The sequence below is a fragment of the Apostichopus japonicus genome, chromosome 4 (assembly GCF_037975245.1).
Source record: "Apostichopus japonicus isolate 1M-3 chromosome 4, ASM3797524v1, whole genome shotgun sequence".
Classification (NCBI taxonomy): domain Eukaryota; kingdom Metazoa; phylum Echinodermata; class Holothuroidea; order Aspidochirotida; family Stichopodidae; genus Apostichopus; species Apostichopus japonicus.
This window is the reverse complement of record NC_092564.1, coordinates 23,015,748-23,042,873: the sequence shown is the minus strand read 5'-3', so window position 1 is coordinate 23,042,873 and position 27,126 is coordinate 23,015,748. Positions and strand designations below refer to the sequence as shown.

Here is a 27,126-nt window from a genome sequence, read left to right as displayed (position 1 = left end):
TTTCAGGATGGTGGGGGGGGGGTGAAATATTAACACATCTAGTTAATAATTAATTTGCTTTTGCTTCCTACTTTACATTCTAGCAAGACAACTTGATGTGCATCTTTACACCTGTAACAAGTTTGCTCACACAACAAGCTGCCATGACACATTATTACAACTGCCAGGATCAAAACACTGGAACAGCACACATGCTGGGCATTCACAGAAAAGCAGAGTTCATTTGAAAGGCAATCAGTGGAGTCCCTCATAGATAGTATGATGACAAATCAGTCTTGCTGGTGTGTAGAGACATATTAACATCATGGATACTTTACAGCCCATGCTGCAGCTATTACATTCCATCTAATGTGCCCGTCTAGGGAGAATGTGTGTCATGCTGTGCAAGGCCTTCTCAATAACAGTGCAGTGTAAAACTCACATCATTAATAGTTAGTTGAATGTGCACGCTGGCTTCTGTGCTAAGGAGTTAAAACACTGTGATATAGTCGCAGCTCTAGGCAGTGAACAGACTGATGTACTGCCTCTTCTACTGTACGTATAGAGCTGGTTGCTTTCAAAGTGATTGCATGAAATAAACTTTGAGTTGTAAGTATTTAGAAGAGGACAATCCTAATGATCAATAGAACAGTTAAAGATAACAGAAATCAAACATAAACTAAAATAACACACTAACATCACATTTAATAAGTACAATTTTAATTTCAGTTGACACTACTGTATGATGTGATGTCCACCATCTTGTCGTGCATTTTCCCCTTCCCCCCCCCACACACACACAAAACACTGTCTTCTTGTCTATCAGAGAAAAAGCAGCAAATAAAATGTAAGCATTCTTATTTCCAACACTGGTCTAAGAGTTTACAGGTACTGTACATGTATACAAAATGCAGCAATGCCTTACTTCCTATTAAAGGTACTGTACTATTGATCAGTGAGCAAAAGCAAAGTATGTCCCCTTTTATCCTATTATGAATGCTCATTTTAGTTTAACTTCTGAATCAGAATATTACGGCCATATTCATTACAACCATGAATATTCATAAATGGTTCTGAAACTCTTTAAATTTAAATTCTCTTTAAATCTTTAAATTTAGTCTGGAAATTAAGTCTTTAAATTTATCAATGCAATCTAATTTCCAGAATATTCAACTAGGTTTGGAAAAATTGTTGACAAAACACAAGAAGCTAAGTACTTTCAGCTTAAATTGAAGAGCAAGTGGTGACTTGAAGCAGAATTTGACACATTCTCCTGGTAATTTGGGCTGTTGACCTTAAAAATGTAACACTTTTAATATTTCACACGTAAACTATTTAAATGTTACACGATAAGAGAGGGACAGGCCTGGTTAATTTTTTTTGGCCTAGGCTGGTATATTGCTTTCCAGCCCAGTATTATACAAATTACCCAAATGTTCACTATCCTGTACACTTCTTTTAGAGCTTGTGTGTAAACCTATTAACCTACAGTACTAATGAAATACCAATCACTCGGTCTTGTTTAAGAAGGCAACTTGTGTAAAACTAAACTATGTTAATTCAACAGTGAAATCACAACGCATTTTGTTTTTATCATGGTTCTTCTGTATATTTACTACCTACTGTATAAATACTCAAACCAAACCCTGCTGCTGATATTCCCTTTAGAGATGGCAGTGGTAATCTACATACTGTATAAGACCTGCTGTGAAGTGTACACATAATTCTCTTCAATATGCTTAGTGTTATATGGCTTAAAACATCCAAGAGTTATGTTAGTTTGATATCATGATAATGCTACCGATAGCTGCCCTGGTCAACACATACACACCTCGCCTGTTAAAAGACAACTTGGACCAGCTAGTTTACATCCTGCTCACGGTCATGATAAACATTTGTAGCGATAATAAAACAGCGCTATCCCCAGGTTGGTATTATTAATAGCCCAGACTTGTGTCAAGAAAATGAAAAAGACCCGTCGTTCCATCATCGTCAATGCTAATGGAATTTGCCACATCTAAAAAATGTCTTGTGGTTTGACATCATCTGGGATGAGGGAGATTCGAGGAGCTAAAGCTTCGTAATCTAATTTCTAACATTTCATTTAATAGAGATAGGCAATAACTGCTGCTTCTGATTCCATATATCTCCGAGTATGTGAGAAAATACTCAACGTGACGTGCGTTATGAAATCTTGAATTTCGTTTTTGCCAGTTTCCTTGGTTATTTTTGCACCCAGCGAGTTACAAACGTCACTTAGAATCCATGACACACTTAGTAATTCTTCCCTGGTTTCTAAGAAAGGTTAATACATGAACATGTATCTGTAAATGATCACATGTGAACAGCATATTCAGGTATTAAAGATGTTTGGAGCAATAAATCAACAGGCATATTACAAACTTACAATCATGCACACACAGTTCAAATTCTCCATGCATTGATCAGCAATAGAGAAATACCTTAAGTAATGGCTTGTGTCCATAAGAGTTTCTTTTTTTTATTTGTTACTCTAAAAGGCCGTTCCCACAGACTCTGGCTTGCTTGAAGCATGCATACAAAAGGTAGAGCTAAAATTAAAACCGCCGATAAGCCCTACAATTTGAGCCCCCGTTTCAACGACTTGACTCCAGGCATAGCCGCATGATTGGAAAACCTTGGGAAACGTCTGAACCAGGTCGTGGGAAATAGCTCGCTATTTTTGTACTAAACATATTCTCAGTATCACTTTATAGACACTGTTCTTATGTTCTTAATAGCATAGTTTTAAGGGCCTTTTCTATGTGATCAGCATCCAAATTCTGTCGATGCATGTAATTACAGTAGTACTTAGAAGTTGCAAAAAAGTTACATCATCCAAGTAGTGCACACATATAGTTTGCAAGCTACACTTTGTACTACTCAGCTATGTCTTACATACTTCCTTCATTCCCACTGTACAAACAACAAAGTTTAGAAGATACAAAGCACTTTATGTCGATACTGAAATAAGGCAAGTGGCGGAAACCAAAACTGATAACTTCCATGTAACTTTATTACACCCCAAGACAATTTTTTATTTACATTTATCAACGTTTAGCTGGGCTAACCCCACCTCTCAGAAGGGGCTTGATAAAGCTAGGGCTAGCCCCGTACCCACGCAGAAAATGGATGGAGCAATTTGTCCACCCCTCGCTACTTCGATCAAGGGTGAAGCAAGCCAACGTTCCCACTATCGAACGAATGAACGAACGATTGAATGGCCTATAAGGAAGGAACAAACTAGGGTTCTAGAATCACAAAAGAAAAACAGTGGGAAGAGCTATAAATATATATGTTGCAACAAGATATGGGCAACATGCCAGAGTAAGTAAGGATTACATGAAGGCCGAGAAAGTCCCTGAGCTGTCAATCAACAGCTAGTTTGTTATTGATAGCTTGGAATATATCTTACTCAACACTTTACTTCATTTCAAGATGTCTAGCGATTGAGAGGATTATTATTATTAACAAACTTGACTGATGTCCAAAGTGTATGTTTAACTCTGACTTGTGCTGATTTACCAGGTTACTATGTCACACAATGCAATATCATAAATATCATCAATTGGGCCTTCAGTGTACTGTACCTCATTGGGGGGCGGCATCAGGATGGTACTTCTCTTATCCATTTTGAATGTCATCTGCCATTATTTCCTGACCAAATGGCTGTACTACGTAAGTGACGACTTCTGATTAAAAACTTTCCAATGTTCCTCCTCAATAGTAATGGGTATCATCAATAATACCAGACTCTAATTTATTCCAAACTGCTTTGCTAACAAGTTTTGCTCAGTCAGGTCCTCATTAGGTAACATTAATTCAATCTCAAAATTGTTCAACAAAGTTTAATACAGTCCAAAGTTGCTGTCCAAGAGATGAAATGTTCCAATCAAGGCAGTACTGTACATCAGCGCCATATAAACCAACTTCAGAAGAAGAGGGATTTACAGTGCTGTATATTATCCCAGATCACTGAGACACAATCATCTGTGACGTACTTTATCAACTCATGGCCAGTTGCCAAGAGTGCTTGCAAACGATGACAAATGTTACTTGATTGTATGAGTCTGCCAAAATGTCCAGATGGAGCACTACTGTAGGCTAGTATAGCACAACTGCAGTGATAGGTGATTTGTGATATATGCTTAGAAACTTTTAATCAGAGGGCAATGTCCTGATGACATCAGCAGCTCTAGAAAATATTAGAAGACAAGGAACACAATTATTGAACATCCCTACAGTACCTGCTCTCTGTACAGTTACATCTTTCCGCGTCTCTGGCGTCTCTGTGTTCCGACGTCTCTATGTTCCAACAATTGTTTTGGACTTAAATTTTTTTGGACCAAAATTTTTTGGGGCCAAAAAATTAAGTCCCCCAAAAAGAGTTGGTACGAAAAATGGGGGTCCAAAAAAATTGAGTCCCCAAAACAATTGGTCCAAAATATTGGGGTCACAAATCTAGTTTTCTTGGGCCCAAAAAGTTTTGGATAAAATATTCCTCCGAATTTTTTTTTTTTTTGTCGGAACATAGAGACATAGTACATAGAGACGTCGGAACATAGAGACGTCGGAACATAGAGACGTCGGAACACAGAGACGTTGGAACATAGGGATGTCACCCTCTGTACAGTATACCATATCAAGGTTATACCACAGTAAATTGTATGATACTGCAGTGTTGTTAAAACTGTGTGGTCCTGTAGTGATGATAATTGTGTGATCCTATAGTGTTGTTACATAATTAATTGTGTGATCCTGTAGTGCTTTTACATAATGTATAGTTGTTACTTGGAGGTTAAAATTATAAAAGGACTTGATTTTCCTCATTTGTTAATTATCTTACAAACTTCCAATGGCCCAATATACCACCCACCCTTCCCTCACCCCCCCCCCCCCACCAAACAATATATATATACTGCATGCATACTATATTGTACAAGTCCTCAATTTTCTTGAGTATTTATATCTCAGACTGTGCATACTGCTGTAACCAGAATCCAGACAACAAAGAAAGCTTTCAAAGTTTGGAGTGAAACATGAGCTTCAACCAGTGACAACATAATTACACAGTGGTGTACACTGTACAGTAGTTGAGATTTAAAGTTGTTAACCTACACTACAGAAGATACCATTGCAAAAGATGTTATTCATTAATGTGGCCTGATAAGGTCATGTAATTCCTATAGTTTGAGAGACCATGGAGCTATAAACTGGGATAGACACAGACTTATAGAAAAGTTCAGAGCCAGTCAATTTAAAAATGGAGGTAAAACATGATTTAAAGCAGCATTTGGACTTGAAGGTTAACTTTTAAAAGACAAACACACAAGTTCAAAGTATGATTACAGCACTTGATCAAATCAAAACAACTTCTTTATCTCAGTTTCACTCATTAATTGCAGCTAATTCAAGGACCTAGCACATTTTTTTTCAACAAATATTTTGAAATGAAATTTTACCAGTTGAGTTAACATGTTCAATGGGATGGTGAAATCTTCATACACCTGCACAATTTTATTATTATTTATTTTATTGCCACTGAATGAAGCCAACATATATGTTTTTCTTTAATGTTATAATTTGAACCATTGTCAGGTATGCTTATAAGAGCTGTACTGTAATGGTAAATTTGGCAATGATATATTTGCTGTTTTTAAAGTGGAAGAAATATGGCAAAGAATACTGATAACATCTCCTGCCTGGTCCCCCTGCAGTGATACTGTATACATGTCATACAAGCATTGGAAACTATGAAATTAAGAAATGCGAACTTGCAGCGTCTACAGTACAGTATGACTGGCTGCGATATGGACATTCAGGCCATATCTGAATTAATGGCTCTACAGTATGGCAATACTGGCCACATTAATCTCACGTATCAAACGCAATGAAAATAATATTGAAACTTTTCAAATGTCTCAAATCATTCTGTGGTTATTTGAGATCACATTTCCTTCCATCTCTCACAATTATTTTAGCACTGTGTAGCAAATGTTGTACCCTAATATATTAATTTTGGACAAGATTCACAAAAGCATTCATTAAATGACCACCTATTCAAAGTTTAATAGCTAGTTCTTATCTGGACTGGTATTTACTGTGTTGATCACAAACCGTCAAATAGAATAATTACCATCCTATCAGAAAATGAACAATTATAAATGACTCAACAAGTAATCAATTTTCACAGACAGGGAAAGCTGCTGAATTTTTTCCAATAAAACAATGTGAAGGTCAATAACTGCTATATAATCTTAATTGATGAAAGCAATTAAATTCCACCAGTTAAAATAATATCCACACAGAAAATAATTTCAGCTTCATACAGTAGGAGGGAAAAAAGCTACAACTCCAAGGAAAATTATGAATTCCGTCGCTTTGGACCAAAACTCCTTGCAAGTATCACCGAATTAAATTTACCGCTTGATCGATGCTTAATTAATAACCAGTGCGTCTTGCCAAGGACCGTAGTAAAGTTCTAGGAATAAATCTGTCCTGTTTAGCTGCTAGTACTGTAGCTAACACATCTGTACTGGAGCTGGTCTACTAGTGAATTGTGGGGGAGTCCTCTTCTCTTGTATTCCTGGTATGTATTCACAGATATCACCCCTTCCACATGTATGCACATAGCTTCAAGTCTGCTGCATACCACAGATTTGCACTCATTCTAACCAAGGTAGATTATTTATGACATGGGACAGAGTCTCTGAGCACTGAGGATATGAAATTTAAAAGTATGACCTGCTCACAAAAATGAATGGAAAGTCAAAACAACAAACAGTCAGAGTTTGACTAAGAAGAGAACAGATGGCTAAGTGGAGTAGAATGGGCTTCTTTGCTTCTTAGTCTTCAACATACAGTAGTCAATGTGTTTGGGAAATCTAGCTTGAAGTTAGAATGTTAATCTCATCCATCGATTGAAATCATTATAACACTAACCAGTTGTACCTAATAAAAAATGCATGGAGTACAGTATACATTATGTAATGGGGCACCTGCAAAGGTGATTGCAAAACATTTCACAACAGATCATCATCTATACAATCTTAAAACTTGAAAACAAAGGAGGCTTGAAAATTGTCACCAAAGGTGACCATTCCTGTATTTCCACACACATTTAGATGCAGCATGCTATACATATGACTAGATTTAAGGGATACAGTACATGTGTCCGATGAAACTGTTCGTTTCCTCCAAAACTCAATCAAGTTCAAAGTTATATAGTCTGTGTGTACGTATGTGCAATGAATTTTACTATCCTTATCTTATATCATGGTAGTACAGTATAAACTTGTCAATAAACTAAAATAACAAACTAATTGTAGTATCTGAGTTTGGTTGGTGGAAGCAATACTTGAGACACATTTTCATTTTACCCAGGAAGATTTGACAAAAACTTAAATGACTGTATTAACCAAACTATGACTATGGTCAGGATTTCTCCATTATGATCAATGTTACTATTTATGATATTTTTAAAGCCAAGCCTAAGCCTGTGTGATGAAGATTACTTCCAGCTGTTATCTGTCAGTTCTTGAGTATATACAGTACCCTGGAATTCAAATTACCAGAAGGGACTGAGAATAATGCACTTAACGAAAGAAAAAGCAAACGAATGAACAACCCAATTAAATGAGGTGTAAAACAAAAAAACAAAAAAATAAATCAGTCTATGCATCCATCCAATAAATAAATGAATAAATAAATAAACAAACAAATAAATATTATAAATCAATAAAGTAAACAAAACTTTGACTTTAATATCAAAGCATTTTACAATTTCAGTAAGGCTCTCGGCAGCCTACAGTAATTACATTCATTCAACCATGAAGTACTTGCAGCATGTTCCTCTAATTTATTCCGTTGCATTTATTTGTCCATCTCATCCACCGCATAAACAAATCACACTCTGCTGTAGCGAAACTCACAATAAGCGACACGTTCTCAAGATTGCGATTTGTTGTCTAATTTTGCAGCCTGCATTTGCCAGGAATAATTCCTCCTCCCATCATTCTGTATACCTTAATTCTGGCCTCATTCGTTTATCAAGTTGCGCATCTTTAAACGGTAACTCTATATCTTTTGCCAGCGGACAAGCCAAGAACATGGATTGCACTGTGACAGCTAATCTGATCCTGCATTTGATTAGCTGCAGCAACAATTACTGTTAGGATGCAATTTTAAGCATGTGTTGTTCCTCCTCCTCCGAGGGAGAGACAAGCTGTGTGTGGGTTCATGAACTCTTGATCAGCCAGTACGTAAGAAGATATAGCTATAGAAATCTAAAATATGGCTTAGTGATTCCATGCTGCCACACTTTGACATGAGAACATTTTGTAGAAGACTAGCACACAATATTTTCAAGCTGTGACTATTGCTGACAGCAGGATACTTGCATTCATTTGGACCTCCTATCAAATATCAAGCTTCATTCAAGCTTTACCTTTCAAGTTATCCTGTTTAAGAGTTTTCAGATTTGACCTCTATGGACCCTAAATGACCTTTAACCCCAGAAAGATGCATCTGGCCTATTGTGCTCACAAAGTCTGATTTATCAGCAACATATGAAGTTCATCTTACTTAAGCCTTGCCTTTGAAAATATCCTGTTTAGGTATTCAGACTTTGACTTGTAAACAGCTGGTAATTACCTCAATAACATTTTAATCTCCATAAGATACAGTATAGGCTTCTTGTGCTCACTAACATGAATCTACAACTATTGACCATCAGTGACCTTTGACCTCCCAAAGAAATGGCTTTTGTTGTATACCTAAAAGGTAGATCCACACACAGTTTTGCTTTAGAAGTTACTGTGTTTAGAAAAGTTTTAGTACGAATTGAGATGTTTGAGTTTGACCTTCATTGACCTTTGACCACCTCAATTTCTATAGCAAAGCTGCACTCTTTAGATAACCATGTATACAGATTTTTCAGACTTTGACATCAGCTGACCTCTGTTGACCTTAGACCTGCACCAATTTCATTAGGCATTATGGGAAATCTACATATCATACTATGATGTTCAATCAAGCTGCACTTTTTGAGTTATCACACACACAACATCATGACCATTAAGGATATAACCTTGCATGTGGCAAAGAATAAAAAACATTTGCAATCCGTCACAGTACTGCATTAACCTGCGACAAGTTACCTTGGGTAGCTTATTGTTCTCCTTTTCACTTAACTTGTAAATGGAACTGTTATCTTTAGGGCAATATAAGCTACTGTAAACATAGGAATTGCTGGTAGAGCTGCAAATCTTAATTATCCAGTGAAAACACATTTAGATCAGTATACAGTATATACTGTATATACTGTAGTATAGTGGTAGGGTTGGTAAAGCTACAATTCAAATACCATAGGGCATTAGTACTGAGGTTCTATACATCCAACAAGGACACAAAGTAAGTGATCCCTTTCATATTTATGCCGGGAATTTATACAAATATATTGATATTGTACAACCTCTTACCCATCACATCATTATCCCACCCCACCACTCCCTCCCCTGTATAAACAAAAAAGACGGTATAAAATTGCCTAAAACTATGCACAAAGTTAAATAACACATATATATCCACAGTATTCAAATATGACTTCAAAATTGCAAAAACTGAAGGAAAAAAAAATATTCCTGACATCATATCATATCTCGTAAGGCTCTTCGAATGTTCTACTTACCATGTCAGCATTGGACCTGTACAGCCTTGGAGATGTGCCACCCAATGGTTTATATGCATGTTTATCCATGATAGTAATAGTTTCCACAGTTATTAGTTTAAATGATTTATAAAACTAATTCTCCTGATTTTCCACAAACTACAGATATACAACTCAATCCATTGTCAATCCTCATCAGCTGCTGCCTTTTCATACAGTACCATAAAAATAATAGCCAGACAGAAATTTCCATAAACTTGCTCAAATATAATAATTTCTGTCCAAAGTCAAAACTTGAATTGACCAAAGCCACTGCTATCCTGATTTAGATAAAATCAATCGCTTTGCAGCTCACGAATATGTCCCGAAATCACATGTTCAGATTTCCTCTGTTGAATGTAAAGATATATCACAGTGAAAACATTCCAAAGTCTGTTATAATTGTACACAGAGCGGAATCCTTGACAATACTGTAGACGACATATGCCAAGCAGATGAGTTTTAATTGCAAGAACATTCTAAGCTTGCTAGAATTGTAAAGCAGCAGTCCACCAAATGCTTGTCAAAATCATCTCCAAGGCTCAATTTTACCAGAAGGAAAACAAAATAACACAATCTGAGTATTACACATGCAGACAAAAAATAAGCCACATATTCCGTCTGCAAAACTTGTAAAAAAGATATGGATTGATGTGGACACTATTTAGTGGAGTTCTTCAATGTTCCTTCGGTATGATGACAAGAAAGAGAGAGATATGAGGGGCTTTCCACCCTGTAACCTTTTATCCAGTGCTATCATGATGCAGTTAAAAGGATGCTCTTAACATTAACAGAATCTCACAGCTTACATACGATTACATTTGACATTTACAAACAGTCGTTACAAGCTTCTCAGGTCGATCAACCTCTATAGCTCGGGTAATTCATGTCCAAGGTTTTGTAAATTATCTAAATGCTGTACAGTATGATTGCCCGTGTTATATCACAGATCGCCTTTCAGAACTATGAAAGTTACACTTTTCAAACTGCTTGACACTTTGCACAATTAATTGCACAAAAATGAATTCAGCATGCCATTGATTCATGAATATTGAAAACGTCTAGATTTCCTGCGGGGGCTCCTGCACACCCACTGATGTTTCAAACTTCTGCTTTCAAAAATGAAATACAGTGTAGTGTACATTGCGAGCTAGTGCTATCTAGTATCACTGAGTAAATACTAAAACCTTGCAGCAAGACCTAAAATTAACTAACAGTAAGGCTATTAAACTAGGCAACCATCATTCCAAAATCACTTTGCACAAACCAATTAGTTTGAAAAATAACGTATATAAACATTTTGAAATGGTTTCTCCCTAAGGGTGACAAAAGTCAATAAAGAGTACAGTAATCCAATAAAGTTGCTGGTGAAATTAAAAGTTTGCTAGCTACTGTATATACAGTAGATCCCACTAAGTCCTGTGTTATGTGCATTTAGCATGCACTGCCCCATTGATTCTTGACTAAACTACCAATCAATCTCCATAACAGTCCATCCCCAGAATCTAATTAGCTGTGTAATCAAAAAGGCAACAACACAGAAAGGAGATTATAAAGATGTTTCATATCTCAATCAACGACCAAAAAGGATTATTGCTAGAGGCCAAACCGGGAGACTTGCCTCTTCCTCTAAGGTTCTCTCAATAAACATAGCAGATAAAGATTCCCGGTTAAATAACTTCACAAAGTCCAATGGCGACCATTAGGCAATGGCCATCGTCCACATATATGAAAGCTGTCCTATTATATAAATGTTATCTCAGGTAGTGATATTTATTGCATTATTAGTCCCTTTTAAGAGAAGTCATCCAATAATGTCCCAAAGGTGCTTAAAGCTTAAATACAACACATATCTTGAGTGTGTCAAGTATTTTCAAGCCAGAATTCTTCAATGAAAAATCAAGCTTTATTTGATGTGGTTTCTAGTGATGTCTCAGGCAGCTGGTAGCTTGCCTGGATGAGAAGAAGTAGCTGGGTCAGGAGAGGCACAAACCCTCTGCGAGTTGGTGATGACTGACAGGGCTTCATGCCAAAGATAATCAAGGCCTATCCCTTACAGGACGGGATCTCAATTATAAAACCATTCTAGATTCGGATTCACTTCCCTTTAACAAGAAGACTCCCGTCCTCTTTGAAATGACCTAGTTTCCAGTCACAGTCCATCGGTAAAGGCCTCTCCTTTTACATTTACCATAGATGGGTGAGATCATACCTACCAGATTTTGCCTTTCTTTATTTCTTCTCTTTCTTGCATTAAATTTTTACATTCTTGTTGTTTCTTACTTTTTCTTATTTGTATTTTATTTTGTGTGACTTGGGAACACAGAGGTCCTTGGTGTACATTTTGAATTTGTAAAACCACCAATCAGGATGTCCTTACTGTCTAACAATGGTCTTTTTGTTCTATCGTCTCTTCAGTTGTTCCTTAGCTATTAAAGGCACAGAGCGGGACTGATGCTACGTTGATTCATATACATCATTATACAGTTGTGTGAAATACAATAGAGTCATTCATGTTTACATTATATTTTATATACTTATGACAAAGTCGTTTTTGGAGAGATCATACAGTCAATTATTATCTGACCATAAATTTAGACTCCGACGATGATGCTATACCCTCTTATGATGTATGGTAGTTAGCTGTTTGGAGTAAAGTACACAGTGCAATGAGAATAATATAACTGAAAGAAACTGCCCAAAGTTATCAACAATCTCTTTGGAAAGCTACATGGCATAAAAAAAATCTGTTTCTAAAAGTTTCTCTCTAGCCTCTCAGTAATTTTCAAGAATTAACAAGCTCCCTAAGCTTGTCAAAACAGATAAACCCTCTCACCTGTGTGGTGTGAAATGTAGCTGGAGTCATTCAGTGATAATTGGCATATGATACAGTAGCTCCAACTATGTCAGTAAACCTTTCAAATGGCCGCATACAGTCATTTGACAGCCTGATACGGTTCAATAATCTCCACAAGGTCTATTTCATCCTTATAGCTTTGTGTGTGAATTACACGCCCATGAATCATGTACATTTACTGTCACTGTATCTGGTTATTATGACCATCTTAAGCAACATAACCATACTACATAGCTCTCTAATAGGTCTTTAGCATTGCCAGGGGCAGAATATGCTAGAAAGTCAATTAATGGTCACTACATAATGCAGATATTTCACCATGCATTTTACCGTGAGACTCACTGAGACTTTTCATCCTCTAATAAACACTTTACAATGTCTGGGAATAATTTTATGGTTCATGACCTCTTGTAAATTACTTTGGATACCAGCACAATCTTAGCAATCTAAGCAACCTGACATTGGGACTTGGGAGGCTACAATGATGATGTTTTAAAAGCTTTCTAGTGCAGCACAACCTCCACACCATGTGTGTAGTTCATCTGCTATCACCCTGAAAGAACTCTCTAGGGTAGGAATAGAAAGTAAACAATTTCAAGTTTTACAAAAGGAATGGACATCAATTATAAAATTCACAGGCAGTGAAATCATCACATATATCACACTTACTACAATTTGGGCTAAAATATCATGTTTAATGTTGCTAGAATGCACTGAAATTCTGTCATATACTTAGTGGGGGGAAAATGGTTATTAATAACATGAATGATAGTCTCCACAAAACACTCTGTATTAAATTACATCTGAAAAAAAAAACACCACTATACTTTTGTCTAGCATACATACCATACAGTAGTACAGTATAGCTCTCAATATTACCCATCATAGCAAGAATCATTGCAGCTAATGATATGGATGTGCCAAATGCCACTGACATTCCGTAGTCAAAATTTCAGGAGCTGTATAGACGTCACACTTGATTTATACACACTAGATTCACATAACAATTAACAGCAACTTGCCATCGTTAAATACCAGGAATCCTTTAATTCTGTCTCTGTGTAGTACTTCATGATACATTATACATCATGGTGTAGTGCATTATAACCCAGCAGCCACATGGCGCACTGTAATTGTTATTGGAACACCATTAATAAATACTGTGGTGGCAAGGAGCAGATGTTCAACTAGCATTGTTAACTACAGTATCTTGAATGATTTATAGTAGAATGTGAATCTAGAAGTGATAAACAAACATTGAAATGGCTATTCCAGCCCTTATCCACACTTCTACAGTGTAAGTGTATACAGTATGAGTGTAGCTCAAGTCATCCTATTAAATACTAACATAGCCACTTTTCATTCACTTTGAAGTGCTAACTGCTAGTGTTTGCTAACTGTGATCTGTACAGTATCTGTCAACCAGCAATAGTCTAGTATATAATTGTTTGAAATTTAATCAAAATTTAGTAAACGCTGAGAGCAAACAAACTACTTCATGATGATCCCTCATACCTCAGCATTATTGTCCCAACCCAAACAACATAGATCTACTATATTTAAGCCACACATATTATATTGCTTTTTGTACGTACAAAATAGAAAGTTAAATTTGTTCATTATCTTTTCAAATATAGCTCAAACTACTCATGATAAAAGAAAGTCCATCTGCCTGGTGCACTGTCAGTTTAATTGCCAATTCTCGATTGTTGCCATGTACAATTTAATTGTTTCCCAAGCAGTTTTGGTGATCGTAAGATTCATACACACAAACTTGACTGAAGCACTACCTATACAGTGTAATACCTATTAATGACATAAACACTGCAGGCAAACTTTGAAGCAGCCAAACTTTGAATTATGACATTAAATAGAGGACTAAATCAGCAATGAACCTCATGGTTAAGTAGACCCACTTAACTCACAGTCACAATGATGGAGTTAATTGGTTATGTTGATTGACAGAGGAGCAATGACCAAATCCTGGAGCCAGGACCAATTCGAAATATTTGCTAACCTTCCTTATCTCCGATCAGCCATACTCGATGGGTACGAAACGGCACCGAAACGCTAATTGATTCAATTTAATGAGAGTAAGTAACTACCCATGCAGACAACTTACCCATTCATGTTCAATTTAATTACTGCTGAACCATAATACCACATAATGACTAATAACTACTACAGTGTTGTGAACTCTTAAAGCAACATCCTCGTCCCATTAAGTACTGTACAAGCAATGTACTGTGAGTGTGTTTGTAGCGTGAATGTCACAAAGTTCTGATCTTTCAAATACAGAGAAACCTCTGTCAAATTATAAAAACAAAGAAATGCCAAAGAAAATTATCATACATTATCATATTTTTTTAAATTCAAAATTATTCAAAAAAATTTAAGTCAAAATTATCATAATTCTCATATCATGTTGCAACTTGATGTGAGTTTGAATGCAGTTTATATACCATGTATATGGTAATACTAAGCAATCCGTAAAAACGATCTTTTTGCTGTGCTTTTACACTTGCAGAATATTACCTGTAGTACTGTATGCCTTTTAGTAGACGACTGCACATGTGAAAGGGAAAGTTATTTAAACAATGGATTTCACGCAACACTGTTACTGCAGTCATTATAAAACACAGAAAATTCAATACAAGTGCACGTCACGATTCGAGATTACTCGAGAGCCAATTCCAAACAACAATAAACGAAAAGGGAAACTTGAAAACACATGACAGGAACTCAACTGGACTCAAGAAAACAACAAAATGGATCCAAAATGTCTGCCATTCCAAACACAATGGAAAACTGCCACAACATATGAAATCCCACAACAAATGAAATCCAAACTAAAACATTTAAAAGATGTACAGTTCCTTCCTGAACCTTACACAGCAGTTTGTGCAACAGGCAAATTAGCAGTGCAAGTGACTTAACAAGTAGGACACACACTTTTGCTGACGAAATATCTAAGTGCAGTTTATTAGTAATCCCTCCTACACACACAAATTCAAAGATTTTTTATCTGCCTTTGATGGTATAATTAACAAAATATTGAACAATAGCACAGCCTCTCTCAAAATACTGCAGAATTTTTTAACAAACAATCAGTCCAATTGTACAGGGCTGCAAAAATATAGAGAAACTCCTGACAAGCAGACCACAATTGCATTGGTATTTCCATGAATACAGTTAAATGACTAGTACTATATGGCAATAGGATTGCTCTCATTACAGCTACACAAATATACCTGCAACATCATTATTAAACTGTTCCTTAATAGGTCGAGAAATGAAACGGTCAAAATAATTGATGAAATTCATACTTTTGAGGAGGTTCCTCTCCCAACCGGGCTGTAATAACAAACTGAATCGTAACATTATACACAGAAAGTGTGATATATTACTGATCTATATATTTCAATCCATGCAGGTCTGTGAAAGAAAGAAGAGCTTTTTAACTGCAGCTTAGATTACAAGGTTGGCCTGCACCCAAATAAACACAAGTTCATCCCCTTGGGCACTGGCAAACAGGCACACAAGAGACAACAATATTAAATATGATATGACCAAATATTATCCCATTGGAAGAGAATCACACTTGAAGAAGAGAGAGGTTGCTAAAACCCTCCCTGGAAACACTTTAATTATCACTATCATTTTGAAGTCAAACACTGACCTTTGACCTCAGGGAATATACTCACAACACCAAAATATCTCCAGTGTGAAACAGAAATCTCACTAGCAATATTAGGAAACTTTCACTTTTGGCTTCCCCAGGAAACCTGCATGTTGCTGTCAGTGGCTATTCTGGCCAATAACAATAATTACTGAAACCGTGAATCTGTACCTGACGCTGTTTGGTATTATTACTCTACTGTGTACAAACTCAGGCACAAACAAAGAAGCATCTTGGTTGCCTGTCAAAGGGTGATATTAGAATACACCAAATTATTCATGAGATTTAAAACACAGAGAAACGACAAAACAAAAGGTAAAGTGCTTCCACACAGAAACTTATCAAATTCCAAACAAAATGCAAAGAACACTAAAAATACTGCAGCCCAATTCATGCAGTACAGCAGCGTAAAGTGACCCACATGATATCAGCACCTTCATGCAAAATTATAATCAGCCAATCTCTAACAACCCTCAGAAGTCTGAAAAGTATCTGAGACTACATGACATTCATAATAAACTCCTGGAATTCACAATAAAAGACTGATATATGTGTCCAATTTCAAAAGTTGAAATAGTCTATTAGACAGTTAAACTGCAACAAGTAGTAACGATTACTTGACAACAACAAAAAAAAAGCATTTATATACTAAGAAACAAAGAAAAATTATAAGAAAAACATCACATGAGAGCAAAGTTTGAAATTTTTATATTTCTTTCCCAGGGTTGTGAACCAGGACAGATGAAAATTTATTGAAGATTACAGAGTTTATGGCTTACAAGTACTTTGTTTTATTTCCCACAGTTTAGTCTAGAAAATGGAGATACAACAGCAGGGTGCCAGTTTAAGTGGTAGACACTACATCATTAAAGGAGCTTAAAGTATGTTATAATGTCTATGCTGAATGGCAACCTCATATGTTCTTAGAAACAAAATTCACATTTAACCATTTCACCATTACACCACGCAACAGGTACAGAACTATCACAATTGATGTGATGACTATGGTCTGTATTACCACTGAATAGTACATTTGAAGTTTTCAATTCCGTGATTAGATTTTATACAATTAATGAATGATCAGAATTTGAAGATATGGAAGCAAAATGAGTAACCAGAAAACATAAACGTATAGTGGTTCCGATGCCCAGACACGTTCATACTGTAGTGTGGAAAGCCATGTATGTTAACATCCATGAACTTGTGGACACCAAAATGATGAGGGATTTTGTATTTGACTACTGCAGCAACATATAAAGGAAGGTACTAGGAATCAGTTATCATGTTGACAAAGTATATTTAGTGACAGCGTATGAAAACAGATGTCAAATTTTATGATCTCATAAGCATGTACTGTATCTATATACTGTACTTACATGTATTATCCAAGTACGTATAAAGCTAATCGGACATACAGCAAATACTATTTCAGAGATATCTAATAAAGAATTTTTTGTTCAAAAACAACACGGTTGATTGTATGAATGTAGCGTGACAAACCTAATATGTCAAGGATGAAAATCATGGAACATTTGGTTCTTGTCTTGTGTTTAAATGCTGCAAATTTATGAATATTAATGACATAAAGATGGAAATGTCATGAAAATGTGCTTACATTGTACCAACATCAAATTCCCAGCTTGAACCAAATTTGACGTTAAGCCCTGCCCATTCATTAATATTCATGGCGGGAACCAAAAACTATCTACTCATCACAGGGCAGCTACCTACAGTACTACAGGGCAGTATGACATTGATTCAACTTGTGTTTGTTGAGATGTCGTGTTTACGAGCTGTTTTGAAGATTTCCCATCGAGCCAAATCCACTCATCAATATTAATGAGGTAAACTTGTTATTGCAAAGAACATGTACGTAACTATGTAGTTACATCACCATATGAGCTAAGTATGAACTAAATCGGACATACGGTTGAAGAGATTTTGACATTTTCAGAAGTTTACATTTAGCCCTTCCCACTCACTAACATTCAAAGATATAGCCCTACAAAAACAATTAAGATCAACATGTATGACATCAATCACATATTTCCTTCTTGATATACCATGTTTACAAGCCTGGGTGTCATATCCACACGCACCCCCACACACGCACACCCACGCATACGCCAACTTAACTGCATAGTTTGCGATAGTTTGCAAAGGCAAAGCACTGGAACCAAACACCATCAACCAACCATCAGAAGATACTTTTACACTTAAAAGATACAAATATGATTTTCTATCAATTTGTGAACCTTGACCTAATTATCAGGGAAGATTTGTTGAGCTCTGTAGTCATTAAACAAAAAGAATGGAGCATGTATGAAAATACTTTATACATACTTAAAGGTATAAATATGGTTTTATGAATTTGTGAACCTTGACCTAATTATCAGGGAAGATTTGTCGAGCTCTGTAGTCATTAGACAAAAAGAATGGAGCATGTATGAAAATACTTTAAGGTATAAATATGGTTTTATGAATTTGTGAACCTTGACCTAATTATCAGGGAATGATTTGTTGAGCTCTGTAGTCATTAAACAAAATGAATGGAGCATGTATGAAAATACTTTATGTATACTTAAAGGTATAAATATGGTTTTATGAATTTGTGAACCTTGACCTAATTATCAGGGAAGATTTGTTGAGCTCTGTAGTCATTAAACAAAAAGAATGGAGCATGTATGAAAATACTTTATATATACTTAAAGGTATAAATATGGTTTTATGAATTTGTGAACCTTGACCTAATTATCAGGGAAGATTTGCTGCTCTGCTATCAATAGCCAGGTATTGGAGAGCCAGTTTCTTTGAGATGAAAATTCACTGCCTTACCCTTCTGGGTGCTCACATGAATCAGTGAAAGTGAAACCTGGTTTATGAACCTACTTTAACCCTGTGATTTGTCTTAGCATCACCATCAAATCATTTTTATGTAACCTTGAGGACACCCATAAACCTCCAGGATGGGAGCTATTAATGACCTTGGCGGTACAAGACCTACTTCAGAGAAAATGAACTGTTGGAGAAGCTTTATAGTTGTATTATTGCATTGCATGGGAACATTGCATCCTTGCTGACCCAGTTATGTAATATTCAAACATAAGTGGATGCTCCTTAGGTTAGCACAGAGTTCTATGGGATTATTAGGAATTCAATGCAGAAATTGCTGTGTCCTACATAAATGCAACATTTTGTCTTGTTCATTTGCAAATCTCATGGCTAATGTCATCACTATGGACTAGCTTAAAATATTAGGTTAGGGTTAGGGTTAGATTATATTTTCTGGCAGCAGCTCTTTCTCTTAACATAGCATTTTGATATGACCATGCCTGTAGCAACTATAAACAAAACTGCAGTATCAACTTTGCATTTCATCGGGTGCGAATTTCGTATTGCTACTCCTGACCAGAAAGATTTTGAATATATACATTCACTTCTTGTTCATTTTAGTTTGAACATATTTGATATTTCTCGTAGATGATTCAGCATTGAACCACATTTGGAAAATAAGAGAGAGATAGAGGGGTGGCTGGGAGGAGTGAGGGATTATTAATTGAATACCGCTAATTGCTATATAGATATTATACAAATACTATACTATACTACAAATACTATACAATACTATACACTAATAGCTCTATAACTACTATACAAAGACATTTCTAAGGCAAGTTTTCTTTAACAATTTTCCTTCTAAGTATTTAAACTGATGGGACCTTTCTAGTGAGATGAAGTTTTTACAAGTATGGCTAAGACCAACCATTTGAGAAACTGGAAAAGGAATATCAAAATGATGTGAATCTATGTGAAGATCATGAGTATTGTTCACATTGCTACACACAGTACTATTCAATTAGTAATACAACTGCTGTGAAAACAGCCCTGAGTGAGTGGTTCTTGCCCTTCCTACCTCCATTCTATCTTTTACTATGCTAACGACGCTGGCATGCTTCTACATGGATGGGTGTGAATGTGAATTCATAATCACAACAGTGACTGCAATACCAAATGGAATTCAAACAGTGTTTGTAAATAGAGGGCGACATTCCAATGAAGATTTGACAAAGAGGTGCCATGTAAGAGTGCATTCTATAAAAGGCAACTACAGTACTTCAAAAATGTACTAAATATCAACTCAGTGTATTTGAAAGAAAAGCATTCACAGACACAAATTGAGATTATCACCCCTCAGGATCTGCTACTCAGTGCACCCAATGACAACCTGGGGTGCAGATATGGGTAACAGCATCTGGTGTACTGTAGGGACAATTCCTGGTTTGGATATTTATTATTGAGAAACTTACCTGTCTCTAATAATAATTGTAATCTGCCAATTGTAAATAGAGCATTAAAATTGTGACCTTTGACCTCCTGCTACCGTGTATCATTCTGTTCTGGTACATACAATGTTGTCCAAAGGCAGTGATTCCTTCAAATATAAATGAACCTTGTAGGAAACATGTGTTTGCTATTTAGACTAGAGGTACAAGGACATCCCACCTCAAAATCAGTCCTCCAGTATATGAATGTTGTGTGGAGACATGTAAGTGAGGTAACAAAGTACAATTGTGCAAACCTACTATAAGGTATGTCCCTCCTTCCACTTCTCTTGCATGTGCATGGATGGAAGTATCACCCTAGATCTACCTCCATTGTGTATGGCAGATTTCACAGTAAAGGGGTCCAATTATACTTTTCAAATATGAGTTGAGGTAATGCAACATATTCAATTTAAAAAAAATTGTGATTCCAGAATTATGCAGTTATATGATTGTAGAAATAAAAAAAATAATGATCTTTATGTGGTGTCTTTTTTGTCTGTGTCCGAAGAATTTTTATTAAGTGGAACTACATATTGTGGACGGAATAGGGTCCCACATGTTTATACACCTCAATTTCTTGAGGCCTCCCTTGTTAAATGACCCACCCCTTCAAATATTGTCCACCATTTTTTAAAACAGGATAGTGGAACAAAACAAAAAATAGTTAGTTTTGGTTCAACTCCCCATTCAATTTTCTCTAATCAGACATTGAAATTCTTTACCTTGAACTTCTAAAATTCTGTCCAATTTGTGATAAAATGTGTATCTATCATTTCCTTCAAAACAAAGAAACAAATTCTCGCGTCAGTCAATGTGATTACAACATTGGTAATCGCCCGTCATCATCTTGTCCAAAACATGGCAGTAATTGTAAAAATGTGTGAGTTATAAGCAATCTTTGATGTCGAACGTTATGTCTGTCCAAACTTCCATGTCACGTTTGGTCGATCACCACAGAAACTTCATTGAAGGTGAACGAACTTATCGTCACCAATGTTCTGTTATCGCACGATTATTTAGTCTGTATGAAGTCAGTCTTCAATTGTGTTAGGCCAAAAATTTTCGTAAGTACAAAACGTAACGAAAAAATCACATTTTGACAACTTCCGTCCAACTGCGTTACGTTCGATTTACCGTTACGTTCGCAGAATTTAACTTAGGAAAAGTATTAAAACTTTTAACTTAAAAGTTTTGTTGGACTGGTGGTATGAATAATTTGATTTATTTTGACCGTCTGCTACAAAGTAACGTTACTTCCATGTGTACATATAGCACTCTGTAAGGATAGGTCAAAACAATTATTTGACAAGGCGAACGTAACGCTCCTAAAATGCGAACATAACGCGGGACGGAAAACAATAACTTTAATGCGCGAAATTTTGTAGTCCTTATCCCTACACCTCTAGTCATTGATCGCAAATTTTGATGCAAAAGTATTTTAGGCTCAGCCACCCACTAAACCTCTTCATATCACTATTCTTTAGTAGTGTTTGCACGGGGTATCCGCGAAACTACCCGGTTCCTAATTTATTACCCGAATCCTACGCAGTGTTATTATTATTTATTTTTTTCTTTTTTTTTTAATTTTTTTTTGCAAACCGATGGTTAGGCAAAATTCCCATTGACTTAGTGTGGTGTTAGGCTACAATGTGGTCGAAGCTAACAGCAATAACGAAAGTATTCCATGGATACCTTATAACTGCGTCACAATTTCAGCTAATAAACATGGTTATGCTAGATTACCCCATTGACTTAGTGTGGTGTTAGGCAACCCCTTGGTCGAAGATAACAGCAATAATGAAAGTATTCCACGGATATCTTATAACTGCGTCACAATTGCAGTATAGGCTAGAATTTTCCCCATTGACTTAGTGTGGTGTTAGGCTACCATGTGGATGATGTTGAAAGAATTCTCACAATTATTTTTTATACATTCGTTTATTTTGTACATGGAATACTGACTAGGTATTTTACGAGGTGTTACTAATGGATTATAGACGGAACGACTAAAAAATATTATTTTCTTGAAAATCGCGATACACGAGGGTAAACAATTTTTCCGGGTACCTGGATACCCGACCGGTAACAACTCTCGGGTACCCGGTTCCCTAGTTTTGGACCCATGTAAACACTATTCTTTAGACAAGTTCGGGGTCTGGGAGAGAGTGGGCCATGGCTATTATGTGGCTGCATAAACCTTTCCTGAAGCAGTTTAACTTACCTTACCTTGAATGTACATGTATACCTGTGACTACCTGTCATATATTAGCTGAATAAATAATTTTCTTATTTATTGTAAGTTTGTCCTTCATTGTCAATGGTTATGTTTGCAATGTGCATTTGACATTTTTTTGTGTCCAGGGGTAACAACTGCAAAACACAGTTTCTAATAGCATGACATGGAATTTGGATGAATCTTTACTATGCCATAAAAGCATTCAAGTAATCATTTAATGATATCAAATGATTAAACTATTGTCTTACTGATAGTGAATCTGTCCGTCCAAGGTTATGTTTGCAATGCATATGTTTCTTTTGTCCGTCCAAGTGTTATGTTTGCAATAGTGATGTTTCACCTAATTTTTTTGTTGAATTAACATTGAATGTTTGATTTGCATTCAAATGTTTGATACTCCAGTTGTTATTAATAAACTATGAAACACTCAAGTACCTGCCTTTTTTATATCTTATTCAAAAGAATTTTTCCATTTAAATTTTATGAGTTTTGTCCGTCCAAGTCCTTAAAAGTCTTCACGCTCCAGTAAATGGTAAACTTCAGCTGTACAGATGAATCTGATGGTTGATATCAGATCCATAGTACTAATAGTCTCCTCTAAAAACAAAACAATTATAAAAAGTTCCTCCTCAAACATGAAAAAGAAGAAAGTATGATTAACATGCATTCATTATCTTCCATAGCAAAGTTTCCACTCGTGTTATGTTTCACTTTTATTTCGTAACAACCGTAGGTTATTTTATCTCTGCGTTTTCACAAATGATAATTGGGATGTCAAAGTTACAAATGGTAGGTCATTTGTTTTGAAACAAAGCATTTGAAAATTTGGGATCTGGAGGGACCTTTTGGACCCTGTAACTGTGAAATCTGCCGTATGTATTTCACCATCTTTATATATATGGTAATTAATGAATAACACTGGCTGCTACACAGCCACCAATGATGGAAACAGTTGTTTCAATCTTAGGACGGGAGTAACATGTCCTCTAAGATCCACACAGAGAGGTTTACAGAAATTTAACTCACAGGTATTATGAATGATCTGATATGACTGAAGAGAGGGGAAAGAGAAGGTGGTCAGAAGTAGTTGTGAGAAAGAGGAGAGGGACGAGGAGAAAGTATAAATGATTAGATTTTGACTTACTGAGTTATTCGTCTCGTTAGCGATGTTTGCTCCTCCAACAGTTAATGGAAGACTGTCCATGAGTATCTGTAGATAGGAACCTGGCTCTGGACTCAAATCTCGGGCTCCTGAATCCAGACTCTCCTTAGCCAATGATGATGAAGCCCCTAATTACAAACCAAAACAACAACAGTTACACAGTCATGTCAATATTTACACAATAACCTACCGTGATGATCTTACACGTCATTGAACATATTTTCCCCGAAAGTTAAGAAACTCTGGTAAACACCGGTCATCCTTAATACAGGTAAATGCTGAATCAGCTGGGCTGTGATGTTTTTGCACTCAACCAGTTACTGTGATCACACAGTGATTACACTTTACTCAATAGGGGACATAGGCTGTTGGGAAATCCTTCTGTACTGTAGAAGCTGGATTGAAAATTCCTGAATGAAAGATTTCATAAACAGAGGAAAAGAAGAATTATACCAGAGGCAGGTCTCTTTCATTAATCACATCTTCCCTTAAGGTGTCAGTTTTATAGCTTACTACTCTAACAGCTGCTCTGTAGAAGTTTAAGCTTCAAATATTGTACAACTTCAGTTGCTGACCATTTGGAAAAAAAACAAGTGGAAAAAAGATTTATAAAGCTAATGAACAGATCTCTTGGTCAGTGATGCTCAGTCATTGCAATAAACACTGTTCAACAATACCACTGGGGTGACAAAATGATCCTAGCTTTCATTCATATACAGTAATAAATGCATTTCAACCCAAAAGGAATAGTGTTATCCAGCTTGAAAGATTTCGCAAAGTTTTCATGTAATCAACATCTGTCACTTAGGACATCATAATTTAAGTATAAATTGATTAATGACTTAATGAAATAAATTTTTGCCATTTGAAGATTTTCATTAGAATGCCTTGTCTGGAGGTATATAGTGAAGTAAATTGTGATTGATGCATGAAAGTTAAGTCTGGAGTAGAGAGATGTCAAATCATGTCCAGAGGCAGGAAGAGATGAGGACATAAACCCCTCCCAAAGCAAGCTATTAATTGATCTTTCCCCTCACGTACCACTCACCCCCACTCCTCCACCCCCCCCCCCCCCTCAGCACAGTACAGAAATCTTGGTCAAGTTTGTCATGTTTTCACATCCTTTCATGTGAGCCTGCTTAACAGTGATTTAACACCTTTATAATAATCCTTCACATTTCTACATATTTTATTTTCCTATTCTCACTGATAGCAGAATGAAACAATCTCTTGTTCTTATTGTTCTACACATTACCTAAACTATTCTCACTACCGGTAGTGAGAGATCCTAACTTTCCGGTGCTCCGGGTTAAACTAGATGAGCTACTCTCCCTCGTGATTGACCCTCTTCCTCCTCCTCCTCCTCCTCCACCTCCTCCTGTGGTATTTCGTTTCTGCTCCAGTAGATCTCTCAGACTGGTTGTCTTTTCTTCATAAAAGTGTTGATTGCTCAGAGAGTTCAAATTTGCAGGGTTACTACTCATATGGTAATGAATAAAATCCTCGTAAGAAATGTGGCCATGGCTGTTGGCTTGCCCTTGATCCATTCTTTTAGGACCATTACATTGAGAGTTCATTCAGAGTCGTGGCCATTTCACAGTAATGCCATACATGATGTGCCTGTAAAGAAGAAAGGAGACCACAACACTGTTTTATAAGCATTAAGATACATTTACAAAAATCTTAACATTAAATTATTTCCCTTCAGAAACTATATTGTCAACTTTCTTGTTTTCTTACTTTCAAAAGCAACTTTGCCATCTTAACTACAGTCCGAGTTAACTTGAAAAATCTCCCGACTTTAAATTTACAAAGTTGGCACTTAGCTTGTTTCACTTTTGACTTAAATGTAATTTCAAATGTTTAATATTTACCCTGGAAATAAATTTAATAGCTGGATCAGTAAAGTTTCAAAGCAGATAAAAGAAGGGAAGAAAGTGGAAACAAACATGCCGTTGTTTTCCAAGTTTAGTGGATTTGTAGCGTTTGTCAATCAGTATAGTTAATAAATTAAGATCAGACATATAGTTAACAGATTAACATCAGATCAGACATATAGTTAACAGATTAAGATCAGACATAGAACTTTAACAGATTAAGATCAGACATATAGTTAACAGATTAACAGATTAAGATCAGCCATTTAGTTAAAAGATTAAGATCAGACATAAAGTTAACAGGATAATATCAGACATATAGTTAACAGATTAACAGATTAAGATCAGACATATAGTTAACAGATTAAGATCAGACATAAAGTTAACAGGATAATATCAGACATATAGTTAACAGATTAAGACCAGACATATAGTTAACAGATTAACAGAATTAGATCAGACATATACAGTAGTTAACAGATTAAAATCAGACATAAAGTTAACAGGATAATATCAGACATATAGTTAACAGATTAACAGATTAGATCAGACATATACAACTTAAACAGATTAAGATCAGACATATAGTTAATTTGTGTAGGTCTCACTTTGGCTACTAACATTCTAACATCAACTTTTGTTCACAGTGTAGGTTAGCCTACCCAACGGAAAGCATGTACACAGCAAACTGAGTGGGTTACATGGAATCGGTTCTGAAATATGGCCGTTGACTGTTTAGTGAGATAAACGGAAACAGCAATACTAATTTAGAATAACAATAGTTATAATAATAGAACTTATATAGCCAATGATGGAGTCGTATATATTTGCTGATTACATTCATTTAGTGAGATGCAAAGATGGTGTGATATGTGTCTTACTTAAAACTACTAATTTCAATGTAATAATCTGCAGGCTTAATACTACTGTTGTGACAATTAAAGACAAACTGACTCTTTAAAAAATGTCAACATGCTCTTAAAGAACATATTTTCTATAAAAAAAAAAATACTACAGTTAAGATTTAATGAATACTTAGTATCAGGAAATTAACCCTGGAGAATGGGGCAAAAGTTTGCTGGTTGCCCGGGACAACTAGACTTTACTGTTAATCAAATGTCACACCCTTGGCGCATTGTCCTGGGAGAATAATTATAGCTGCTCTATAAGTATACATGATACGAAATTGACCCACTCAGTTACATCTAAAGATATCTTCTGATTGGTCCACTAATACCCACATGAATATGAAGTGATTTGTCATACACAATAGGCAAACAGATTATA

At 36.0% G+C, this 27,126-nt stretch overlaps 1 protein-coding gene across 4 annotated transcripts in view; it reads right to left on the bottom strand.

Moving 5' to 3' along the window:
* The window catches only part of LOC139966838 (colorectal mutant cancer protein-like), a 54,950-nt gene extending 29,643 nt beyond the window's left edge, over positions 1–25,307 (bottom strand). Inside the window, exons 1-2 of one of the 4 annotated variants that reach the window (XM_071970239.1) lie at positions 25,218–25,307; positions 23,945–24,090 (exon numbers count right to left, since the gene is read on the bottom strand). In XM_071970239.1, the coding sequence (XP_071826340.1) occupies positions 23,945–24,004 (60 nt within the window). In that variant the 5' untranslated portion in view covers positions 24,005–24,090; positions 25,218–25,307. Of the gene's footprint in view, positions 1–3,587; positions 4,172–9,685; positions 12,345–15,095; positions 16,170–23,944; positions 24,091–25,217 lie in introns of those variants that run through there. The other 3 variants (XM_071970238.1, XM_071970237.1, XM_071970240.1) reach the window with 3 other exon arrangements.
* Between the last annotated feature and the right edge of the window lie 1,819 nt (positions 25,308–27,126).